This window comes from Manis javanica, chromosome 12 (assembly GCF_040802235.1).
Source record: "Manis javanica isolate MJ-LG chromosome 12, MJ_LKY, whole genome shotgun sequence".
Lineage (NCBI taxonomy): Eukaryota > Metazoa > Chordata > Mammalia > Pholidota > Manidae > Manis > Manis javanica.
In genome coordinates this window covers 34177174-34194493 of record NC_133167.1, presented here as the reverse complement: position 1 = coordinate 34194493, position 17320 = coordinate 34177174, and the positions used below count along the sequence as shown (strand labels likewise).

The 17320-nt window shown below is 43.0% G+C and overlaps 1 protein-coding gene across 5 annotated transcripts in view; it reads left to right on the top strand.

Moving 5' to 3' along the window:
* The window catches only part of STAT1 (signal transducer and activator of transcription 1), a 40727-nt gene that overhangs the window by 10505 nt on the left and 12902 nt on the right, over positions 1–17320 (top strand). For all 5 annotated transcript variants that reach the window (XR_005058736.2, XM_017665274.3, XM_037009128.2 and 2 more), the window contains 13 exons: positions 65–154; positions 1153–1231; positions 2318–2409; positions 2625–2776; positions 4496–4654; positions 6253–6345; positions 7854–7913; positions 9899–9928; positions 10021–10114; positions 11285–11326; positions 12591–12674; positions 13122–13220; positions 14342–14477. Coding sequence is in view for 4 of the 5 variants with exons in the window: in XM_017665274.3 (XP_017520763.1) it covers positions 65–154; positions 1153–1231; positions 2318–2409; positions 2625–2776; positions 4496–4654; positions 6253–6345; positions 7854–7913; positions 9899–9928; positions 10021–10114; positions 11285–11326; positions 12591–12674; positions 13122–13220; positions 14342–14477 (1210 nt within the window). In the remaining variant the exon portion in view is untranslated. The remainder of the gene's footprint in view (positions 1–64; positions 155–1152; positions 1232–2317; positions 2410–2624; positions 2777–4495; positions 4655–6252; positions 6346–7853; positions 7914–9898; positions 9929–10020; positions 10115–11284; positions 11327–12590; positions 12675–13121; positions 13221–14341; positions 14478–17320) is intronic.

Below are 17320 nucleotides of genomic sequence, written 5' to 3'. Positions count from 1 at the left end.
ACATAACCAGCAGGCAAATATGTCAGAGAAAATGATGTTTGTTAACCATGCCCTTTCATTACAGGCCCAGTCAGGAAATATTCAGAGCACTGTGATGTTAGACAAACAGAAGGAGCTTGACAGCAAAGTCAGAAATGTGAAGGACAAAGTTATGGTGAGGACTGAGTAAATACATATTGATTTTGTAACTTTTCATAGATGATAAAAGGTTAAACACAATAACTGACTTCAGTCCTTGAAGTAGTTGAGAAGAAAAGTTTTGCTGAAGTTCCAAACCATAAGCAAACAAATTGGTAAAACCCATGAACAGATAGATTTTTATGGCCCTTGTTATAACTTCCAAACATTGAGCTTATCTTTTTCTTCTTCATAAAAACATGCAGTAACTGTTGACTTTGACCCATCACCCAGTAAATTAGATTAAAACTGAGGTAAATAGCCCTTTGTGTTTACACCTCTCAAATTGGGGTGTTCCTGGGGTTACACAGTCCCAGGACTAATATGGCCCATCTTCCTCAAGCACCTGTTTTACTCTAAGACTTGGAATGTGAAGAAAATCATTTCACTGAAAGAAATTCTGGTACATTTCTGATTAGAAGAAAACAGTCACAGCAATTTTAAGATAAAAGCTACAAGATATTACGAAAGCAGAGGGCTGCTCTGGTGCCCTTGGTGGTGTGTGTTTGCTCCCCTCCACGGTTTGGGGTGTTCAGGGGGAAGGGTGAGGAGCCCCACTTTACACCAGGCCTGTAACTGGAAAAGGCCTTCCAACCCAGGCTGCGGTCTCCCCTGGGTCTGTGGGTCACACCAGCGAGCTGTGACTTTGTGCTTCAGGCAGCATCTTTCCAAAGTCCAGACAGATTCTTTGGAGCCACTTATCCTGCAGCCTCCTAGGGAAATTCTGTTAAAGTAGAAGTCAAGTGGATCCAGTCTGGAAATAACCATGTGTTTTATGTTTAAAAAAGTTATTATATACTTACTACTAATAAAATAAATATTTAATGTATGTGGTTAGACATTTGCATGTCTAATCCATTTTTGAGGGAGCAGGATTGTTAGCATAGTTTTCTGAGTCCTGTAGAAGCCATAACATATTTCCTAAGGTCTTTGGAAGCTGATCAATGGAAAACTTCTGTATGTCTTTATTTATAGTGTATAGAGCATGAAATCAAGACGCTAGAAGATTTGCAAGATGAATATGACTTTAAATGCAAAACCTTGCAGAACAGAGGTAAGAGTTAATATTTAAAGCAGTGCCCATTGGCTGTCATTTTTTCTGTCTGTGCTAGGTAAAAAGGATAAGTACTCCTTCCTATTTACCAAATATTCAGTAACTCTGAGTTGTTAGTCTTGGCTTCTTGGCGACATGGGCTAGGGTTTCTTAACTTCTGCCCCAGTAGCAGTTGCCCAGATCATTCTTTATTGTGGAGTCTGTCTCATGAGTTACAGCATGGTTAGTGCCGTCCCTGACTTGTACCCATCAGACAAGCAGTTACTGGATTAGGTTATCCTCTAATTCTCCAGGAGTGACAGCCATCACTATTGCCCCGTGTTGCCAGATGTTCCCTGTGGGGCAGAAACATCCCAGTTGATAACGCTTTGGGTTATTCACTTTACTTACTGTGCCTTGCCCACTGCCCGACATAGACTGATAGGTGTCTGTGGGCTTTCCCTGCCCTAAAGCTCCTTCCGACGTTCCAGCTCCATGTATATATATACTCACAGGGAAGTTCAGCATTTTCCTTGTGTTTTAAAGCAGTTTGCTCTATTTCATCATTGTTGCTTTTGTTAAATGATGACAGGACATTGACTGAAAATAACCTGGAAGTGTGCACTGTGCACACGCAGAGCACAGCTGGGGCCCTGGCAGGGATCTGGAGGGTACCATGGCTAATGTGGAGAGATTGTTAGTGTAATTGGAGTGGAAGTATGGGAGAAAGGACTGCAGCTATGGCTTCCTATTCATCCACTTCTCTTTCCAAGCTGCAGATAGGCTTTGTGTAAATTTTTTATCTGAGATTCTGAATTTTGTCACTTTTACTCATTTAGTTACTATTCTGACAGTGAGTTAAGAACCAGACAGTACTGTTTCCAGTTATCATGAGTAATTGAAAACAAGTACTTTGTTTCAGTGTGTCCAGTTTGTATACTTAGGATATTTTTCTTTTGCTCAATATAAGTTGAGGAAGACCAAAGTTGGACCTGTCACCAGATGGTAGTTGGGCTGTATTTCTCAAAAACTTGTGTGGACCTTGGCTTTTGCTGGCTTTGTCTCCTCTTGTAGTTAAATTTCTCTGCTGTCTTTCCCAATTCACAGAACATGAAACCAATGGTGTGGCAAAGAATGATCAGAAACAAGAACAGATGTTACTCCAGAAGATGTATTTAATGCTTGACAGTAAGAGAAAGGTAGTGATTTGCTTTCTAAAATAACATGTTGCTTTTGTCACAGACTGTAAATAATGGACTTGAAGTTCAGAATAGAGGAAAAGGTTTTTTTTTATAACCACTTGGCTTAGAGCCCCCATTGAGATAAAAGGATATTTGCTTTGTTTTACCCAGTTTTTTTTAATTCAGTGACTAAAGATGAATCTATTTCACTTTGTTTCTTCCTCTCCCTTTAGGAGGTTGTTCACAAAATAATAGAGTTGTTGAATGTCACTGAACTTACCCAGAAAGCCCTGATCCATGATGAACTGGTGGAGTGGAAGCAGAGACAGCAGAGTGCCTGTATTGGGGGGCCCCCCAACGCTTGCCTTGATCAACTGCAGAACTGGTAAGATTCTTGAAAGCAGAAAATTGGCAGCTGACTGGCCTACCCTACAGACCCCTAAAGTATACATTCAAGCTGTGTTAGTTGACTGAACACTGCCAGAACTTTGGTTTAGAGTTTGACATTGTCCAGCTTTTGCCTTGGAAACACTCACTTGAAAAATGCCTCATGATTTATGCCCATGTCCACAGTAGCCATGACCTGCCATGTCCTTGATTTGGAGCGCTCCTCCCACTATATGGGTGCCATGGGAAGTATCATTTGGCTCTGCCGTAACACCAGTGATGTGGTCATCACACATCACATTTAACAATTTGAGTCCTACTGTTTTTATTAAGAAGGAAATAGTTGGGGACATTTTCCAGGCTTACATGAAGTAATAGTTTGTCATGAGCCATTCATTCAGTCATCCACCCAGTAAAACTTTTTCAGTGCTGTATGCCAGGTAGCGGGCTAGGAACCGGGGACACAGGTATGAATCGTTCTTGGCCCTTATCACTAAGAGGCTCTCAGCGTGGAGGGGGGAGATAGGTGTGGCAGTAATTCTTTGCAGTAAAGTTACCAGGGCTTTAACAGAGGTCTGTCCAGAACTCTGTGGCGGACGAAGGAAAGAGCCACTGGGAAAGGTTTCTGAGCAGGAGTGGGCTTGCACTGGCTCCTGAGAGTGAACAGGAGCATGTCCTGGGGACAGGGGTGGAGAACGTCAGGGGCAGCAGCAGTGGGGAGGAGAGGCCGGGCACGAGGAGGGGCCTGTTGTACTGCATATAAGACAGCCAGACTGCGGGGTAATGGGCAGGGCTGGGAGAAGGTGGGGCTGGCGGGAGGCTCTCACAGCATGCTGGGAACAGGACTCCGCCCAGTGGGCACTGGTCAGCCAGGCAGTTCTTTTATTTATATGGAGGTTCATTTCCATGATTCTTTGATTTAGAAAGGTCACTCTGGCAGCAGTCTGGAGGACAGAATAGAGACAGGAAGGCCAACTGGGCTACTGTGAGCATATTACCGTAGCCCAGGGCAGGCCCACAGGGCGGAGGGATGGAAGAGGTGGAAGCAGAGTGGATATGAGGGGGTCGTGGCCTAGAATAGTTCTCAAGGGCCCCAGGACCAGAGGTCATGTGAGATATTTTCTGAACTATTTTTTTAAATTCACAATTAATATTCAACCATTTATTTTTATTCTCTGGATTGCCACGAAGTGAAGGAGATGTTTCAGTTCAGTGAAACAGTAACATTGTACCGCCCATCCTAAGTCATGCCTAGCATCCCCCCTCTTTGTTTCTTCCACAGCTGCCAGGCTGCTCTCTAGCTCCTCTCTGTCCTGATATAAAACCTGCAGGGGCCCCTCGCTGCCTCTCCGTCTCCCCTGGCGGGTCTGCCTTGCCTCCTCTTTGCCCTGTCCCTGTAAATCCCAACTACCGTTCAGGTCACGTGCAGTCACAGCTCTCCAGAAGCTGCGACCTCCACCTGACTTCCCTTTTGTCCACCTCCGGGGTGTGCAGAGGTTTTTGATCTGGGCTCTAATCATTTAGCACATGGTACTTTCTTCTCCCCACATAAATCCTTAACACCAAGACGAACCGTGTGCTCCATGTCCCCCTGCGCACAGAGTGCCGCAGAGCGGTCACGTCATGTGTTGCTTGTCAGAACCGCTGTTGGTTTCCGTGAGTCTCCGTAACCCAGGCTGTGCCGGAACTGAAGTGCCTGTGTCTTCTCCTATCCCAGGTTCACCATAGTTGCAGAGAGTCTGCAACAGGTCCGTCAGCAGCTTAAAAAGCTTGAGGAATTGGAACAGAAATACACCTACGAACACGACCCTATCACAAAAAACAAGCAAGGGTTATGGGACCGCACCTTCAGCCTTTTCCAGCAGCTCATTCAGAGGTAACTTGCGGGAGATTTATTTGCACCTTCTGCGATTATTTTACCCAGAGGAAGATTTTATGGTAATTCAGGTAATTTAGAACGGTTTAATATGTAAGCCACTCTGTGGCTCTTAGCTCTGCCCAAACTCCCTGCTTATGCCTTTGGTGCTTCATTCTTGTGGCCACCTAGACTGGTACCTTACAGCTCACTCTGCCTACTTCCCCAGTGGCCGAGACCTGTTAGGTCCGACCTCATGATATCTGTCCCCTCCTTCCCAAACCATGGCTTCGCCGTGTTTCCGGCTTACACACGTGGTCCCCTTCTCAGCCCTTTGCTCCCTAGTCCCTCTGGCTCTCTGCTATCACAGAGCAAAGTGCAGTCTCGTCCTTTGTCGCCTGCTGATCCCAGTGAAGCACCTTGGCTGGACGCTCCTGCCTCACCTGCACAGCCTGACCTCGCTGGCCGCCCCAGAGTTAGCTTCCGCACATGCCTCACTCCCAGACCAGCTTGACCGTGTGCCCACCCGTATATTTACTTCTCCATGCCTCTTACAGTGTTTCCTCTGCCTTGAAGCCACCTTCTTTTGCACCTCATTTTAAAACTGTATCATCCTGAACGTTTCTATTTTTATCTCCCCAGAATTCCCAAACAGGTGCTATCTGTCTTCCAGGTCTGCAAAGTTCATTCTTTATTTTTCTCCCATTCTGGATTTTATATAGGTTCTGCATATTTCTGTTATCTTTGTTGTGAATTGGAAGTTCTGAAAGACAGACATGGCTTTGCCATTTTTGCTCCCACCAGGGCCTTGCACAGTGCATTCCCTACATGGAGATGTTCTAGATACTGTTCAATAGGTAATTGAGTGGCACTGAATGGAAGCGTGGAGTTCATATTGGAAGTTTTTTTTATTTTATTTTAATGCTCACTTCACATAGTAAACTATCTTTGGTTCTTTGTGGCTATCGTCCAAATAAGAATACCTAGATGTTGGATTTTGAAATAATCAAGGACATTTACTTAGGTTTTAGAATGCTAATTTAATTCTTTTTTTTAATGAAAATTAATGCTTAGAAGTGTTTATTTGATAACAAATATTACTAAACACATTTACTAAAAGATCAGTTTTCCAAAGGATGTTGATTTCAAATTATCATAGAAAGCAATATGGCACATGGCTCATTTTTTACTGTAGTCAAATTTATTTTTGTTTTTTTGTTTTATTTTTAAATTGAGGTATAACTGACATATAACATCACATTAGTTTCAGAAGTACAGTATAATGATTTGCTACTTGTATATGTTGGAAATGATCATTATAATAAGTCTAGTGAGCAAACATGGTTCTTAATGCTGATCTGTAAATGAACATAATGCAACCCATTTCATTGTTGAAGAGTATCACAGATCACTGCAGTTACTCGGATTTTACTGAGTGCAGTTTAGACTTGGGATTCCTTTACTGACTAGAAAACTTTGCTTGTTTCATTCAACTTGTTAGACTTTCAAACTCTCTCTTTGCTTTTCCCCTCAAATTCCTCTCCTCTCTAAAGAAAATAACTTTTTACTGCCTCAACCTTAATGGAAATGCTAATTTACACTTTGCTGGGAATTTACAGCTCATTTGTGGTGGAAAGACAGCCTTGCATGCCAACTCATCCTCAGAGGCCATTGGTCTTGAAGACTGGGGTACAGTTCACTGTGAAGTTGAGGTAATGATAAGATATAACCCCTATGCCTCTTGTCATGAAGTTTGCACCCCTAACTCTCTTTTGCAACACTGTTATATAGAGTGCTGTAAAGGAAGAAATTTTGTAGTAGTTATGTTAATATGAATTCTTATTTAGAATGTCTAAGATTTTGTCTTTCTCTTCAACTAGAAATATAACATGTACATATATACACACATACTTGATTTTTTTCCCATTGTAAATGTAATGCATGTTCATTATAAAAAGAACTGCAGAACTGCATGTAATAGAGAGTAAAACTTCCCAGCGGCCTCATCCCCTCCTAAGCATAAACTTGTAACATGAATTTATACACCTCTGAAACCATATGCAATGTGTGTGGACTTGAAACATACATTTTTCTGGTGAGTGGATTCATAGCTTTCATCAGACTTTCAAAGTTGTCTGTGATCTAAGTATCTGTGGACCACCATGGTAAACAGCCTAATGTCATTCCTCCCAGAATTTTGCCCATGAATATACCAGTATGTAAATAAATACATTTGTATGTGCGTATATGCTTTTTCATACATATGTGTGCACACACACACACACAAATATATATGATATACAATCTTCCATTTTTATAAACTAGGTTTCTACTGTATATGTAAAAGAGAAAAATGCAGCCTATTTTTCACTTTGTGAATACATTGTAGAACTGTTACCATATAAGTACAAAGGGCTTTGCTTTCTTCTGTTGAATGGCTACACCGATGACAGCTGGACTAGCCTTCAGAGGTGGCCCTAGCCCTTTCGTCGGGGGTGCTGCTGAGTTAGGTCCATGGCTTCTGCTTCCTGGCTGCTGGTGTTAACAGCACCATCATCAAGCACCCATGGGATCCTACATGGGATCCTACACTTGCAGGTGGAAGGGGCCCTAGAAACACAGTCTATCTACCTGCCCCGCTAAATGGAGCAGACCAGTGAGGGGCTCCTTCCCAAGGTGTCCAGCTCATGGTGGCACATCGGAGGCTCAACCCCAAAGCCTCTTCCCCCCATCTTTCCACACCTTCCTGGAATGATTATAGATGTAACATCCATTTTCATGAGTATGGGTGATAGTTTTTTTTCTCCCAACTGGACAAACATTAGATACATGTTTTGGTAAAAAGTAACACTTGCTGTTTTTTTACTCACATAACCAACCCAAAATAGAAATTTGGTAGAACCCCCATGTTGGCGAGGCTAAAAGGGGTGCAGTACCCTCCCTGATGTTTGGTGGGAATATAAAATCAGTGCTGCTTTCTACCAGGATTTAATTTACTGTTTTGCCCCTGTGCTTCCACAGCTAAGAATTTTTCCCTATCAGTAAACAGTTAAAAAAAACACAAGTAGATATACATGAATGTCAGTTCCATCGTGTGTAATAACCAAAAATTGGAGGGGGTGGGGGTTATTGAGATGTTCATCAATAGGGAATTGGCATAATAAATAAATTGTAGTAGAAGAAATTTTAAAGTAATAATGTCTTTTGCTTTTCTTTCTAGGCTGTTGGTGAAATTGCAAGAGCTGAATTATAATTTGAAAGTCAAAGTGTTATTTGATAAGTAAGATATTTTAAGTATTTTCTAAGGTATATGTACTGTTGAAGTGCTGGTTTTGTTAACCAAACATGGACTGATGCGCGGGGGCCATTTGTAAGTGATCCCCCCCAGCCAATTTAAATTAATAGCTCCTGTTTGGATGTTGGAAGCTTCTCCCTAGAGCTAGAATCAGCATTCTGTGCCTTTAGACTGTAAATTAACAAAAGAATGAGTGTGTTTATGCTCAAGTCTCAAAGCGGCCAGACCCGGTGGACCACTGCTCTCTGGGCCAGTCCCAGAGGAGAGGCCCTTGATCAAACCCAAGGCCAGAGGGCCCCCAGGCTGCTGTGATTCTGCAGTTGGTGTGGGGTTGTGAAACTGACAACATTTTAGGGGGTCTGTGTGAAGTGTACTGGTTCACTTGTCTCTTCCGTGAAGTAGGCAGCCAGAAATGGACAGGATCTCTCATAGGGTCTAAACGCCGCAGGCTTATTCCATTTGCCCTCAGACCCTGGACTAGCACTGACTAGCCACTTACCTTAAGGAATGGGATGGCTTTGCCCCCTGCTGCTCCTGGATATACTTAATGCTTTTGTTGTGTGTGTAACATGCTGCTTTACCAAGTTTCAAAACCATCTGTGGTACTCCAGGTCGTTTGCCAGTGGCATTTTGTCTCTTTCCACTCGAGAAACACTATTCTACCCCTGCCTTTGTCTTCCCTGCCATCATCTTTGGTTTCTCTGTGTATCAGTTAGCTTGTGCTGTATAATAAATTGGCCTAAAATTTAGTGGTCTAAGACACAAAACCTTACTGTTTCTCTTACTCTTGTCAGCCACAGGCAGTCCTTTGGTCTGTGCTGGGTGGTTATGTGGCTGAGGGCTCCCCTGGGGTAGCTGGGCCATTCTCCATGGGGCTCTCAAAGATGCTAGCCTGGGCTTTTTCCCATGATGACAGTGCTCCAGGTGGGTGACAGTACCAGCGTGCCAGGCCTGTTGGCGCTGGAGTTGGAATTTGTAACAGTAACATTCCCATCTCTGCTGTAGATGAAAACAAGTCAAGGTTGCTTGAGATTCAAGGGCCAGGGAAGACTATATTCTGTCTCTTGAAGGGAAGAGCTGCCGGGATTTGTGGCCACTGCAGTTTACCATACTGCTCTTTAGCTCAGTCTCTTAGTTTGTTCTTGCTCTTTGTCCCTTCTTAGTTTTGACAAGGAAGCTTTGTAGCACCCTATTCCTTTTAAGTTCTTTTTTTTTTTTCCAAAGTGGGGAAAACTGCTCTCATAGCTAATGGTGGCTGTCATTCACTGAACTTCTAGTGGAGCTAGGAAAGGAAGCTGCACTGACCAGTGAGTGTGCTGATGATTTTTAATCTGTGCCTACACCTAACAGATATGTTCTTTGTCCAGAATATAACAAAGTCTTCACAGGGTTTATATACAATGCGGGGTCTCTTGAGAGTTTTTAACCTCCAATTGAAAACAAACTTGACAATTTCCCCAAATAATTGACTATTCTGGTATTTTCATGAAAGTGTTAAAGATAGCAGAGAATAAAAATTAGAATTAAGCTGTCACTTCGGAAGGTCCTCTCAGTTCTATAATAGAGCAAGAGCTCTCTGCTGAACCTCCAGTGCTTTAGCACTCTGCTTTGCACAAAGTAGGCAATTGCTCAATAAATAGCAATAACTGTCACTTACTGTTATTGAGGGTGAGCTGTGTGGTCTATTTACCCGTTAACTAGTTTATTCCTCACAATCCTTTAAGGTGGTGCTGTTAGTATGCTGTGCAGATGAGAGATGCGAGGCCCAGATAGTTGATTTGCCCAGAGTCCCTCGGCAGTCGTGGGCACAGCTCATGTTGGTGATTGTGGGGGAGAGAGTGAATGAGAGGGCAGAAGACCCACGAGGAGAGATTTCTTTCTTACTGGTCTTTTGCTTAAACATGTATTTTTTATTTTTGTTAAAGTTCATTTCAGTTTTAAACACATATATGATTACATTTTTTTTTCAGAGATGTGAATGAGAGAAATACAGTAAAAGGGTATGTGAAGTATTTTGCACTATATTTTACCATCTTCTTCGTTTGTTTAATAGTTCCAAATCTTTTAAGCATTTCTACTCTGTGTTGTCTAGATTTAGAAAGTTCAACATTTTGGGCACACATACAAAAGTGATGAACATGGAGGAGTCCACCAATGGAAGTCTTGCGGCAGAATTTCGACACCTGGTAGGGAGACCGATTTTCCCCTCTTTTATGTCCTGTCTGATTTCTTGGGACTTTGTTTACAATGGAGTGGCACTTTGCGCCTTGTGTGGAGGACGCCCCCGAGGAGACAACTTCCTAGGGTTTGGGGCTGGTGACTTGACCAGCATTTGTGGAATCCTGGTTTCTCCTCCTTCCCCCAGCACCATTCACTCTGTTGTCTGCCTGTCTCTCCCACAGAGATACTGTCTTTGGGGTGCAGCGATCTTAGTGACATGGTCCATAAACCAGTGTGCACATAAATGCTCTGTACTCGGTGCTCCATGACCTCCCTCTGGACTCCTGGAGTTTTCTCAAAGGTCGTTTTATTGCTCCCACACCCTGACTGGTCCTTCTCCTGCCTCCAGTGTGGCAGACTCGGGAGTCTCTCCTCAGCCTGTTCCTTATATCCTGCTTCCGGCTGGTCTTGCCCACAACCACTGCCTCTACTGCTTTGTCTCTGGAGGAGCAGTGCCCATCCCACTGGGCAGGAGAAATCTAGCAGGGGGTTTAAGTGGGTAGGGCCGTCTTGCCTGCCTCTGTGAGAACCCGGGGCTGCCAGTTGTCATGAGGATGTGTGGATGCTGAGCCCTATCCTCTCCCTGGGCCAGAGCCTTTGTTTGTTGCCAGCCATCTCCTAATCCAGCAAATTCATAGTTAGGAAGCTAGACCTTGAATGAGACCAGGAGTCTGAGAGTGTCCAGAGATGCCCTTAGGGCTCCAAGTTGCTCCCTTAAAACCTCACGGATTGAAGTCCTGTAGAGGGCATTCTTAGCTGGCTCTGGAGTCCACTGGGCTTAGCCTGGAAGACTCTGCCAAGGGAAGGGGAGGCAGGAGAGGCTGTGCCCTGAGCCCGGGAGCATGAAACAGCCGTCAAAGGTGTTGGCAAATCATTCGGAAAAAGCTTGCACAGGGCAAGGTAGCTGGATGTAACTCCCCAGGATCCTTCTGGAGCCTGTGGTGCTCGTGTGGGGTCAGGCTGCCGGGAAAGGCACTCCCGATGATGAACCCACACAAGGGTCATTGCTTCTGCATTCTGAAAAGAATGTTACATCCTTCATTCTTTCTAAGTCCTGATGTTGGTTTGAGTTACAGATGAAAATTGCAACTTTGGTGATCATCACACTGTTTACTAAGGTGTTTCTTGTTTTATAGCAACTGAAAGAACAGAAAAATGCTGGCACTAGAACTAATGAGGTGAGTCTCCCTCTGTTGCAAATGGTCTTTAACTAGCAGGTCTGTCCAGTGAGACTGGCTCCACACCCCTGGTGGCCGGGGATACCTCACAGAAGGGCTCAGACCCAGCAGGGCAGAGCAGCCACTAAGTGTAGGAACGTGGTATATCTGTGGTCATAGTAAAAACACCACAGTCGTGCTTAATGGTTGTCCAACAATTTTGTGCATGCATTTTCTGGGCCCTCCCAGACAGCCCAGTGGAGTAGGTATGGTGGGCTCTGCGTCACTCACATTGAACGGGTGAGGAGGTTGGATCACAGAAAGCTTGCAGGATTTAGCTAAGGAGCACAGGAAATTACCTTCCGAGCTGGAACTGGAAGCTATGACTGCCATGCCGAAAACAAAGTGTGCCAGGGTCTTCCTGCCGATGCCTCCCTGCCCAGTGGCACTATCTTTCCATCGGTTTCCTTTTTATAGCTGGATCCGTGAAGAGTTCTGTGTGTGATGCATTCTGTGTTGTGACACTTGTGAAAATGAACCATGGGCAGAGGCTGGAGTGCTCTGCTGTGGCATGTCCTTTGTGCCTGCATGGCCTGCCGTCCCTCCACAGCACAGCTAGGAGAAGTCGTGTGTGACAGTGGGTGGGCCACGCACAGGCAGTGTAGGGACATGCCTCTCACTCTGGCTTGGACCTTGACTGTCCTTGTGACCTCCCGGGACTCAGCAGGGCGAGTGGCTGTACCTCTCTGTTGTAAGCTCACAGGACAGTGTGCATGAAGGCACTCTGAGAGCTGCGACATTTCTGCCTGGACCAGGGCACTTTATGAGCTTCCAGGCTTATGCACACCTGGAACACACATGCACTCTCCACACTGTCTGCCCAAGGTGTGCAGCCCAGGCTTATGCACACCTGGAACACACATGCACTCTCCACACTGTCTGCCCAAGGTGTGCAGCCCACACCGGGCAGGGCTGTGGTTTGCAGAGGGGCTTGAGGGCTGGGGAGCCACAGGTGATGAATAAACCCATTAGAACTTGCCATTTCCCTGTCAACATTTTTTCCCTTAATCCATAATGCTTGTCATAATTTCAGAAGTCATATCTTTGAGAGAACCCTGAGATACTCTCAGTATTTAAATCTGGGATACATTATTGAAAATTGGAATCTTTTGAATTGCAGCTGGGTGGATTCAGGCTTTCTGCAGCCTGTTGGAGGGCTTTTTAGGTCCTTGAAAGTTTCAGGATCTGTGAATGAATCACTAAATTCCTTTTCTCTAATTTTAAGGGCCCACTCATCGTTACTGAAGAGCTTCATTCCCTTAGTTTTGAGACCCAGTTGTGCCAGCCTGGTTTGGTCATTGACCTCGAGGTGAGACCTACGTGTCCCAGACCTGAGAAACTTCATTTATTTATCTTTAACTCTTACATGTATTTTATTTTTCAATTTTTGTTTTAGATATTTTTACCTAATTACTTAAAAAGATTGCCCTTTTTAAATAATACTATCTTGGCATTAATTTAATGGTTCAGGAAGCTAGGGAACGGAATTAACCTTTGAATACTATAAGCCAAATGTTCCAGTTTGAGATGTCCTATGTTAATTTTTCATACAAAGGACTGAGACTTAACTTTTTCACTGAAAGATGTAATGAAGGTAAACTATAAACAAAAGAACAAAACTTGACATTTTTAGTTTTCAAGTATCAAATGTATGCAGATTTACAAATACCCCCCTGCATGGTTTGGAGACTCTGCAGTGGTCTGAAAGTGATATTGCTGTGATTCAGCTGATTTCAAGGTCTCTGTCATCTTTTAGACAACGTCTCTGCCTGTTGTGGTGATCTCCAACGTCAGCCAGCTCCCGAGTGGTTGGGCCTCCATTCTGTGGTACAACATGCTGGTGGCAGAACCCAGGGTATGGAAAACACATCTACTTTTGTACCAGGGGTTAACCAAAGACTCCATGCTCTCACTTCTGCATATCTGCCAGAGCCCCTACAGGCCAAATGTTGAGGAAAAAGTGATGTGACGTAAGTGGCATTGCTAAGGATCTTGAGTACTTCTGGAAAAGTGAACATGTGTATATCTTAGAAATGAGAATTTTAGTTTTCCTTCTCTGTGAATAAGCTCAGGCAATAGATAATTTCATGTAACTTTTATTGTATAAGGGATCCTTTATTGTTACTTTTAAAATCTATGCATCTGTTAAACAAACATGCTCCATCCTTAAGGGGGCATACTCACTGTTGATTGATTACAGTTGATTCTTATTATTCACTGTACTTATGTTCTTTGAAGTCCCTGTGAGCAGTGAATTAGCAAATATTGAGCTCTTGCTCCTAGAGGAAATATGGGGCTAGGTTCCTGCAAGCCTCTGGTCACAGCCTTCTTGTCAACCAGTCAATACATAGCTTTGTTTACATATGTTTCTGTTTTAAAGATACCTTAGCAAATATATTGTTGACCCACTCATTAACATTGAACTCAAGGCCAGCAGCACTCTAACAGGCCTGAAGGAAGTTTATATGGCACATGTGTCTTCTCCTTAAGGCACACTGTGGCCTTCTTGTGCTTTAGAAGATTGGGCGGCACTTCAGCGTGCCACTAGGGGCCATTTTAGAAATGAAATCACCAAAAAAAAGAAACAGAAATGCAAAGAAGTGTAAAAAGCATGGCAATAAATAGACCTCAGAAAGGGCACTCGCTTACACTATTATAAGAGCTGAAACAAGAAGGCAGAGTGGAGCTTTTTTTGACCTCAGCTGAAAAACATACATGTTGGATGACTCAAATTTTTCACTGTTCTGTGCATGGGTACAACTGCAGGAGTGCCATGAGGGTTGATTTTGAGTTAAGGTAAATTTTGATGAGTAGATGAATTCACAAATGTGAATCTGCCAATTGTGAGAATCGACTGAAAACATCTGTGTGTTTCAGTAACTAGAACTGAACCACGGGACAGATCCCTGTTCTAGTGCCTCGCTTGTGACTGGAGGCTCTTTAGTAGTCAGTAGCTGTTGGGTGTTTTCTCTCCAGAATCTGTCCTTCTTCCTGAACCCACCTTGTGCACGATGGTCTCAGCTGTCGGAGGTGCTAAGCTGGCAGTTTTCTTCGGTCACCAAAAGGGGGCTCAACGTGGATCAGCTGAGTATGCTGGGAGAGAAGCTTCTTGGTATGAGCACATTGACTTTTTTTTTTTTTTTGTATCATTAATCTACAATTACATGAAGGACATTATGTTTACTAGGCTCCCCCCTTCACCAAGTCCCCCCCCACATCCCCATTCACAGTCACTGTCCATCAACATAGCAAGATGCTGTAAAATCACTACTTGCCACCAAGTTCACAGTCACTGTCCTTCAACATAGTAAGATGCTGTAGAATCACTACTTGTCTTCTCTGTGTTGCACAGCCCTCCCTGTGCCCTCCCAACACTATACATGCTAATTGTAATGCCCCCTTTCTTTTCTTCCTGCCCTTATCCATCCCTTCCCACCCGTCCTCCCCAGTCCCTTTCCCTTTGGTAATTATTAGTCCATTCTTGGGTTCTGTGCTTCTGCTGCTGTTTTGTTCCTTCAGTTTTCTTTTGTTCTTATACTCCACATATGAGTGAGATGATTTGGTACCTGTCTTTCTTCGCCTGGCTAATTTCACTGAGCATAATACCCTCTAGCTCCATCCATGTTGTTGCAAATGGTAGGATCTGTTTTTTTCTTAGGGCTGCGTAATATTCCATTGTGTATATGTACCACATCTTCTTTATCCAATCATCTACTGATGGACATTTAGGTTGCTTCCATATCTTGGCTATTGTAAATAGTGCAGTGATAAACATAGGGGGTGCATCTGTCTTTTTCAAACTGGAGTGCTGCATTCTTAGGGTAAATTCCTAGCAGTGGAATTCCTGGGTCAAATGGTATTTCTATTTTGAGCATTTTGAGGAACCTCCATACTGCTTTCCATAATGGTTGAACTAATTTACATTCCCACCAGCAGTGTAGGAGGGTTCCCCTTTCTCCACAACCTCGCCAACATTTGTTGTTGTTTGTCTTTTGGATGGTAGCCATCCTTACAGGTGTGAGATGATATCTCATTGTGGTTTTAATTTGCATTTCTCTGATGACAAGCGATGTGGAGCATCTTTTCATATGTCTGTTGGCCATCTGAATTTCTTCTTTAGAGAACTGTCTATTCAGCTCCTCTGCCCATTTTTTAATTGGATTATTTGCTTTTTGTTTGTTGAGGTGTGTGAGCACTTTATATATTTTGGATGTCAACCCTTTATCAGATCTGTCATTTTCAAATATATTCTCCCATACTGTAGGATACCTTTTTGTTCTATTGATGGTGTCCTTTGCTGTACAGAAGCTTTTCAGCTTGATATAGTCCCATTTGTTCATTTTTGCATTTGTTTCCCTTGCCCAGGGAAATATGTTCAAGAAGAGGTCACTCATGTTTATGTCTAAGAGATTTTTGCCTATGTTTTTTACTAAGAGTTTTATGGTTTCATGACTTAAATTCAAGTCTTTGATCCATTTCGAATTTACTTTTGTGTATGGGGTTAGACAGTGATCCAGTTTCATTCTCTTACATGTAGCTGTCCAGTTTTGCCAGCACCATCTGTTGAAGAGACTGTCATTTCCCCATTGTATGTCCATGGCCCCTTTATCGAATATTAGTTGACCATATATGTTTGGAGTCTCTATTCTGTTCCATTGGTCTGTGGCTCTGTTCTTGTGCCAGTACCAAATTGTCTTGATTACTGTGGCTTTGTAGTAGAGCTTGAAGTTGGGGAGTGAGATCCCCCCTACTTTATTCTTCTTTCTCAGGATTGCTTTGGCTATTCGGGGTCTTTGGTGTTTCCATATGAATTTTTGAATTATTTGTTCCAATTCATTGAAGAATGTTGCTGCTAATTTGATAGGGATTGCATCAAATCTGTATATTGCTTTGGGCAGGATGGCCATTTTGACTATATTAATTCTTCCTAGCCAAGAGCAGGGGATGAGTTTCCATTTGTTAGTGTCTCCTTTAATTTCTCTTAAGAGTGACTTGTAGTTTTCAGAGTATAAGTCTTTCACTTCTTTGGTTAGGTTTATTCCTAGGTATTTTATTCTTTTGGATGCAATTGTGAATGGAATTGTTTTCCTGATTTCTCTTTCTATTGGTTCATTGTTAGTGTATAGGAAAGCTACAGATTTCTGTGTGTTGATTTTGTATCCTGCAACTTTGCTGTATTCCGATATCACTTCTAGTAGTTTTGGAGTGGAGTCTTTAGGGTTTTTTATATACAGTATCATATCATCTGCAAATAGTGACAGTTTAACTTCTTCTTTACCAATCTGGATTCCTTGTATTTCTTTATTTTGTCTGATTACCGTGGCTAGGACCTCCAGTACTATGTTAAATAACAGTGGGGAGAGTGGGCATCCCTGTCTGGTTCCCGATCTCAGAGGAAATGCTTTCAGCTTCTCACTGTTCAGTATAATGCTGGCTGTGGGTTTATCATAGATGGCCTTTTTTATGTTGAGGTACTTGCCCTCTATACCCATTTTGCTGAGAGTTTTTATCATGAATGGATGTTGAATTTTGTCAAATGCTTTTCCAGCATCTATGGAGATGATTATATGGTTTTTGTCTTTCTTTTTGTTGATGTGGTGGATGATGTTGATGGATTTTCGAATGTTGTACCATCCTTGCATCCCACTTGGTCATGGTGTATGATTCTTTTGATGTATTTTTGAATTCAGTTTGCTAATATTTTGTTGAGTATTTTTGCATTTACGTTTCTCAGGGATATTGGTCTGTAGTTTTCTTTTTTGGTGGGGGTCTTTGCCTGGTTTTGGTATTAGGGTGATGTTGGCTTCATAGAATGAGTTTGGGAGTATTCCCTCTTCTATTTTTTGGAACACTTTAAGGAGAATGAGTATTATGTCTTCCCTGTATGTCTGATAAAATTCTGAGGTAAATCCATCTGGCCTGGGGGTTTTGTTCTTTGGTAGTTTTTTGATTACC